This window comes from Brachionichthys hirsutus, chromosome 15, assembly GCF_040956055.1.
Source record: "Brachionichthys hirsutus isolate HB-005 chromosome 15, CSIRO-AGI_Bhir_v1, whole genome shotgun sequence".
In the NCBI taxonomy this organism is placed as follows: Eukaryota; Metazoa; Chordata; class Actinopteri; order Lophiiformes; family Brachionichthyidae; genus Brachionichthys; species Brachionichthys hirsutus.
Genome location: NC_090911.1, coordinates 579,060 through 587,904, shown reverse-complemented (window position 1 = coordinate 587,904; position 8,845 = coordinate 579,060). Strand labels below are relative to the sequence as shown.

The following is an 8,845-nucleotide window of genomic DNA, read 5'->3' as shown; positions in this document are numbered from 1 at the left end:
TCGTACACCGTATATTTTTTTCAAATGCGTTTATTTATGTACATAGTTGGACGTTATTAATTATGATACAGTTTAACATTTGATATTTTACACTTGCTTCATTATATTCTATCCACACGAAGTACCTGCTTAATAAATTATGTAAAGGAGCAAAATGAGCATCTATTGATCGATAGGTTTTCGAGACGTCTACGTTTCTGGCGTGGCTCTTTAGATCATAGAAACCGGAGGCAGCTATTTCCACGTCTTTTTTGCAGCAACACAATCCGAATATTCCACACCTTTCTTTGAAGCTTGTATCGATCCCTCGTATCGTCCTGACATTTGCTCCCACTCTTTGAAGCTTGCCTCTTCCATTTAACTTGATTCAGGTTCGGACATCGCGACTTGATGATTGGATCCAAAAAAAGTTTAAAACTAGCATCAAACCGCTCGTTTCGTTTGCGACGAAAATGGAATGGAGGCTACCGCGGCGAACTCGTTTGATTTGCCGTTTCGTGATATTCGGTGCATACCGCATGGTACCCATCATTTTCACATTTTCTTCTACGCCGTACACGTCTTAAAATGCATAAAAAACGTACTTTGTACGGCAAAAACGTACTGGTTGACAGGTATGGTAAAGCGTCTTTGAGTGTCTGGAAAAGCGCTATATAAAACCAACGCATTATTATTATTATTATTATTATTATTATTATCTACTCTAGATAATGAGGCAGGAGGCAGTTAGCTGGACTGGGCAACAGGACAGGAGGCCAACAACAGGGCAACAAGACTGGGGGCAACATCGAGAGGGAAAACTAGATGATGGTCAGGGGCAGATTTCAATGAGGACTTTGACACAGCTCTAAGGAGGAGGTAACATATTATTAGGTCGCTGTGTGTACATGAGAAGGTCTCAGGGGGGACAGTGAAGCTACAAGGAAGAGACGTAAAGAAGGGAGAGGACTTCAGGTACCTCGGGTCAACAGAGCAGAGTGATGGAGAGAATGTGGAAAGGAGGTGAAGAATCGTGTGCAGGCAGGCTGGAACGGGGGGAGGAAAGTATCAGGTGTGCTCTGTGATAGGACGAAGGGACAGGTCTACAAGACAGTGGTGAGGACAGCATGATGGACGGCTTAGAGACAGTGGTGAGGACAGCCACGATGGACGGCTTAGAGACAGTGGTGAGGACAGTATGATGGACGGCTTAGAGACAGTGGTGAGGACAGACATGATGGACGGCTTAGAGACAGTGGTGAGGACAGCCATGATGGACGGCTTAGAGACAGTGGTGAGGACAGCCATGATGGACGGCTTAGAGACAGTGGTGAAGACAGACATGATGGACGGCTTAGAGACAGTGGTGAGGACAGCCATGATGGACGGCTTAGAGACAGTGGTGAGGACAGACATGATGGACGGCTTAGAGACAGTGGTGAGGACAGCCATGATGGACGGCTTAGAGACGGTGGTGAGGACAGCCATGATGGACGGCTTAGAGACAGTGGTGAGGACAGCCATGATGGACGGCTTAGAGACAGTGGTGAGGACAGACATGATGGACGGCTTAGAGACAGTGGTGAGGACAGACATGATGGACGGTTAGAGACAGTGGTGAGGACAGACATGATGGACGGTTAGAGACAGTGGTGAGGACAGCCATGATGGACGGTTAGAGACAGTGGTGAGGACAGCCATGAACGGCTTAGAGACAGTGGTGAGGACAGCCATGATGGACGGCTTAGAGACAGTGGTGAGGACAGACATGATGGACGGCTTAGAGACAGTGGTGAGGACAGACATGATGGACGGTTAGAGACAGTGGTGAGGACAGCCATGATGGACGGTTAGAGACAGTGGTGAGGACAGCCATGATGGACGGCTTAGAGACAGTGGTGAGAACAGACATGATGGACGGTTAGAGACAGTGGTGAGGACAGACATGATGGATGGCATAGAGACAGTGGTGAGGACAGCCATGATGGACAGCTTAGAGACAGTGGTGAGGACAGCCATGATGGACGGCTTAGAGACAGTGGTGAGGACAGCCATGATGGACGGCTTAGAGACAATGGTGAGGACAGCCATGATGGACGGCTTAGAGACAGTGGTGAGGACAGACATGATGGACGGTTAGAGACAGTGGTGAGGACAGCCATGATGGACGGCTTAGAGACAGTGGTGAGGACAGACATGATGGACGGTTAGAGACAGTGGTGAGGACAGACATGATGGACGGTTAGAGACAGTGGTGAGGACAGCCATGATGGACGGCTTAGAGACAGTGGTGAGGACAGACATGATGGACGGTTAGAGACAGTGGTGAGGACAGACATGATGGACGGTTAGAGACAGTGGTGAGGACAGCCATGATGGACGGCTTAGAGACAGTGGTGAGGACAGACATGATGGACGGCTTAGAGACAGTGGTGAGGACAGCCATGATGGACGGCTTAGAGACAGTGGTGAGGACAGCCATGATGGACGGCTTAGAGACAATGGTGAGGACAGCCATGATGGACGGTTAGAGACAGTGGTGAGGACAGCCATGATGGACGGCTTAGAGACAGTGGTGAGGACAGACATGATGGACGGCTTAGAGATGGTGGTGAGGACAGACATGATGGACGGCTTAGAGACAGTGTCTCTGAGGAGAAGACAGGAGGCGGAGCTAGAAGTGGAGGAGGTGAAGATGCTGAGGTTCTCCTTGGGAGTGACCAGGTTGGACAGGATTAGAAATGAGACAATGAGAGGAACAGTGAAGGTTGGACGTTTTGGAGACAAGGTCAGAGAGGACATCTCCTCTATTTCCTTCACCAACACGCCCATTGAGGTCTGCTCTAATCAGGACTCTCACTGCTAGAGATGCTCTGAGTCATTCCAGAACTTCTCCTTCTCCTCTAACTCACCTCCTACCTGTGGAGCGTAAGAACTTCTCCTTCTCCTCTAACTCACCTCCTACCTGTGGAGCGTAAGAACTTCTCCTTCTCCTCTAACTCACCTCCTACCTGTGGAGCGTAAGAACTTCTCCTTCTCCTCTAGAACACTCTGCACCAACTTCTCCTTCAAGATAACTCCTCCTCCATCCCTCTTTCCTCTCCTCCGTTATAAACAACTTGAATCCTCAGCTTCTAGCCTTGCTTCCTTTCCTTCTGGTCTCCTGGACACATGTCAACCTTCCTCCTCCTCCTCATCATCATGTCCACCAGCTCTCTAGCTTTCCCCGTCATCGTCCCAACATTCAGAGTCCCTCCTCTCAGTCCTGAACTCTTCCATTTCCTCTTCTCTCGCTGCTGATGCACTGTCTTCCTCCTCTTCTTCCTCTTCTTCATCTCTGTCTTCGACCACAGTAATCTCATTTCCAGCAGCGTCTCGTGGGTTAACAACGCTGCTGAAGGCAAATCCAGAACCTGATTTTGTTACAAGGGAGAAACTGGCAATGCTACGTTAGCTCCTGCTAACCGCACTACCCGTAGCACCATGAGGCTGTCTATGAAGGGACATCCCTGGAAGAACCAACACAACATCACAACAGTAACAGCAACTTCCAACGCTTTGTCTATTACCGGTAACTTGCATTGCGTGATTACGCTAGTTTTACTGCTGCTAGTACACGTCTGTGTACTCCTGCTGCTGTTTTGTGATGTGTCTGTACTTGTGTGTTTTTTGTATTTAGTCATTACTGTTACATTTTGCACGACTTCACAGAGAAACATTCCTGGTCTGTGAACCCCCACTGACGATAAACTGATTCTGATTCTGGTTCTGATTCTGGTTCTGATTCTGGTTCTAAAAAGCCTGTAAATATCGTTCAGTGTAAAAAGGCTCCAGCCTCAATGACTGGGCAGGAATTTCTGCACAGATCTCCACTAGTAAACAGTAATACATTTCTAAATTCTTGGAAGGAGACATGGGGGTGGAAAACAAGACTGCATGCTGTGTGTGTGTGTGTGTGCATGCTGTGTGTGTGTGTGTGTGTGCATGTGTGTGTGTGTGTGTGTGTGTTAAAGGGCGCCTGGTGGATTTCACGTCCCACTTCCTCCAGCAAGGCGATTAGGCCAGACGTCTGTCACACACACACACGCACACACACACACACACACACACACACGCACACACACACACACGCACACACACACTCCCCCTCTCTCTCCTGTCTGCTAGACTAAACTCACCCTCGCTCACACACTATTCATGTCAGGATTTTTGAGGTGCCAGTAGTTCAAGTTGCTGAAGACATGTGAATATTATATTATACCAGTAAAGACATGTGAATATTATATTATACCAGTAAAGAAGTGTGAATATTATATTATACCAGTCAAGAAGTGTGAATATTATATTATACCAGTAAAGACATGTGAATATTATATTATACCAGTAAAGAAGTGTGAATATTATATTATACCAGTAAAGAAGTGTGAATATTATATTATACCAGTAAAGACATGTGAATATTATATTATACCAGTAAAGACATGTGAATATTATATTATACCAGTAAAGAAGTGTGAATATTATATTATACCAGTAAAGAGGTGTGAATATTATATTATACCAGTCAAGAAGTGTGAATATTATATTATACCAGTAAAGACATGTGAATATTATATTATACCAGTAAAGACATGTGAATATTATATTATACCAGTAAAGACATGTGAATATTATATTATACCAGTAAAGAGGTGTGAATATTATATTATACCAGTCAAGAAGTGTGAATATTATATTATACCAGTAAAGAGGTGTGAATATTATATTATACCAGTCAAGAAGTGCGAATATTAAATTATACCAGTAAAGAAGTGTGAATATTATATTATACCAGTAAAGAGGTGTGAATATTATATTATACCAGTAAAGACATGTGAATATTATATTATACCAGTAAAGACGTGAATATTATATTATACCAGTCAAGAAGTGTGAATATTATATTATACCAGTAAAGACGTGAATATTATATTATACCAGTCAAGAAGTGTGAATATTATATTATACCAGTAAAGAAGTGTGAATATTATATTATACCAGTAAAGACATGTGAATATTATATTATACCAGTAAAGACGTGAATATTATATTATACCAGTCAAGAAGTGTGAATATTATATTATACCAGTAAAGACGTGAATATTATATTATACCAGTCAAGAAGTGTGAATATTATATTATACCAGTAAAGAAGTGTGAATATTATATTATACCAGTAAAGACATGTAAATATTATATTATACCAGTAAAGAGGCGGTACGGACCTACAATAAAAGCAACAGATTTGTTCTGCGCTTTCTGGGTCACAGGAAGATAGAAAATACTACTACAGTACTACTACAACTACTACTACGTCTCAATGTTCATTCAGAGGGCAGAGAACCTACAAACGCGTTCACATCAAATCTTTCAACAGTCTGAAACTGCTGCTGTTCTCCCAGAACAACCTGAACGAGACGCCCCCTTTAGATCCATGCCGGAGGGACGAAGAGGGACAAAGGGGGACAAAGGGGGACGAAGAGGGACAAAGAGGGACAAAGAGGGACAAAGAGGGACAAAGAGGGACGAAGAGGGACAAAGAGGGACGAAGAGGGACGAAGAGGAACAAAGAGGGACGAAGAAGGACGAAGAAGGACGAAGAGGAACGAAGAGGGACGAAGAGGGACGAAGAGGGACAAAGAGGGACAAAGACCAATCAGTCAGGATGCGCTGGACAAGCATGTCAAGGACAGGACAAAGACAGGGTCGTTTCGGATGTGCCAGTGAGCGATTGAATGTTTTTAGGCTTAGATGACGAGTAAAACGCTTTTAATTGAAGTTAGCGTTTGTGGTTGAGGGACCAGAAGTGTTGTGTGTGTGTGTGTGTGTGTGTGTGTGTGCGTGTGCGTGTGTGCTCAGGTTTAGGAGAGCATCATGGATGATGGATTGATTATACATTGATGGATAAAGTGAAACGATGACCACATGACCCGAACCAACCAATGACAAAACCTAACAGACATGCATTTGATTGGCTCTTTGTCTCCCCGATGCTTCTTCAACTTCCACCAGTTTCCCCGACTGACGCAAACACGGAAGTTTGTCCTGCCCAGCTTTCTGTTGAGTTTTTGTTAAAATAAAGTTTGATTTCAAAACGAATAAATATACGAGTGTATAAAGATTACGTACACAAAAACATTACATACATTGAAATAATTTCTAGGTGATATTTAAATTTTAAGCCTTTTTGTTCAATGAGCCACAAATTAATTTTATATATGCCAAACTATCATCATAAAATGTTTGAACGCAGGCATTTGCTTATTAGGCCAGAGCGCCTATCCTAGGCGGAAGGGGCGGGGCTATTGCTTTTGCAACGCCGTTGTTCACGACCAACACACTCACGCCCACACACACACGCACACTCAACAGCACGCACACGCACACACCCCGACACTAAACACACACGCACACACACCGACCGACACTAAACACACACGCACACACACACACCCCGACACTAAACAACACACACACACACACAGACCGTAGCCCTCGTCGAGACCATTCTGAAAATGTATTTTGTGTAATAATCGCGTACTCAGAAAAAAAGTTATGTTTTTGCTCAAATTCTTTATTTTTCTTTGTTCTGCTGTTTGACCCCCTGAGGGGGTCAGTTGAGGATTAAGTGCAGACGCTGCTTATTCCTCCCCCATGTGGGTTCTCCAGCTGTCTCCCACCTCCAGACACACAAAACTTAGGTTAACTGGACACACTAATTTAACCGTAGAAGGAAAGATACCCAACATCATAAGAGAAAGAAATAACTCTGAGCTGCTAAACGGTGACGCTAGAAGCAGAAGCTCTCCTCCAGCACGGAGGGACATTTGTGTTATTGAACCAAAGGAGCCATTAGCAGTCCTGGTCCACAATGTCCCCACAGAAGGAGACAGACGAGGCTCAAAAACATTCATTCAAAGCTCGCAAATCTTGATTCTCAAAAAAATCTGAAAATAAAATAATTGCTTGAGTTGTGGTTCACAGACATTGAATATTAATATTTTTACCATAAATGTTTTTCTCAAGTCTTTTAGGCTCTGGCAGATCTAAGCATTTAAGTCTGACTCCTGGTTTGTCTGTTAAGTTTTATTTTCTTGGAGGTCGTCGGCTCCTCTTCTTCCTCCTCAGTTGGACTCTTCCATTTGGCAAAGAAGCTCTTCAAAGACGTGGTCAACGTATCACGTGACCAAGAAAATTCACAGGCGAATGTTACATTGGAGAGAATCCGGTGGTTTTTCAAAACAAAACACCTTTTAGATGCTAAGAATCGATACAACGGAAACGGTATAAATGAGTTATTCTTTCTGTGCGGTCAGATATTCATCAACAGAGCAGCGGTAAATAATGAAATACAGGCCGACATTTGGTTTCCTAGGCGAATATCATGGTTCACTTTTATTAAAAGCATCATAGCTACAATTCATCATACATGATGTCTCAAAAAAACAGAACAAAACACCAAAAAAGGAGAAAAAAAACATTTACATGGTATGTCTGTAAACTTCAAGGCTAGATAAGAACTTTGAGGTAATGCTCTTCAGCTTGCTGGCTAAAAGTAACAAAAATCCATTTTTCTCATGAAAAGTAGCTAAGTAGTAAAGGTACCTGATTATTTAACTCTTTAACACCAGTGCATTAACAGGAACAGAGCGAGACAATTGATTGCAGTACTTATTTGCCATCATTTACAGTTTTGTTTTTCTATACGACACTTGTGGTTATTTATATAGTGTGTTTGTGTTTGTGTGTGGGGGGGGGGGGGGGGGTGAGTCGTGTTCGAACATTCAAAAGCTGCCTTGGTTATTGCTGTCTCAGCATTAGAGGACAAAGAGGGTCTCTGACGGGGAGGATGACGTCCGGGGTCGGCTCCGCCCCCGCCGGCGTCCTCGCTCCATGTCCGCTGGGCTGGCTGTGATGCTTAACGGCGCAGAGACCCGGCCTCAGTGTGTGTTTCAATCGACTTTCAAACATTTGAACCATTTGCAGCGCCTGATTTATCCCGGGCACTTGAACTGGTCTCGAGCGCCGCTCGCGCTTTTCAAGTATTTAAAACTCAGCAGAGTTGAAGCCTGTGAATTAGCAACTCTGTTGAAACGATGCGTCGGCCCCGACTCGGCCAGGCCTGGTGTCAGTGTGTGTGACTAGAGGAACAGTCTTTAAAGAGAAGGTCACTAGGAAGCAGCGCTCGGCCTGGAACTACCCAAAGATGAAGGAAACACAATAAAACAAGAGAAAAAACTGGGGGTCTCAACCTTCCCATGTGCCCTTTGAAGAATCGACCTGAAACAACACGCCTCCAAAGCCCTTCACAGAAACCTTCAAACGTTTCCGCCGGCGTGGAGAGGACCAATCAGAAAGCCGCCCACCGCTCCGGAGCCAAAACCGAGAAGGGAGACGCAGGATTGAGACGAGGCAGTGGAAAGATTCAGTGTGGGACTGGGATCGACAGCGTCGGGCCGGCGCGGCGTGCACACGCACACACGCACACACGCAAGGGAAGCCGTCGGCGGGGACAGGGTTCGAGGGGCTTGCGTGCGTGCGTGCGTGTGTGTGTGTGTGTGCGTGTCGTGGCAGTCAGTGTGAGACTGAGCTTTAGGCCAGTCTTGGTATCGTGTTCCTCCGACCTGGTCCGATATGTGAGAACCAAGAATCGGCCCCCGAAACAGAACCGCTCAACTCCATTACCCACAGTTCATTTGTGCAGCAGCTTTATCAGACACACAGCCAGGTTAGCTGCGATGTCGTTATTAGAGAACTGATGTCGGAAGGAGCACCGGCGGGGGGGGGGGGGGGGGGCATGTGAACAACCCAACGATCCACGCGGAGG

The 8,845-nt window shown here is 45.1% G+C and overlaps 1 protein-coding gene across 1 annotated transcript in view; it reads left to right on the top strand.

The window, feature by feature from the left end:
* Positions 1 to 391, top strand: part of LOC137904590 (microtubule-associated serine/threonine-protein kinase 3-like) — a 25,550-nt gene extending 25,159 nt beyond the window's left edge. The window contains exon 27 of the mRNA XM_068748788.1: positions 372 to 391. Coding sequence (XP_068604889.1) covers positions 372 to 391 — 20 coding nt within the window. The remainder of the gene's footprint in view (positions 1 to 371) is intronic.
* The last annotated feature ends 8,454 nt before the right edge of the window (positions 392 to 8,845 follow it).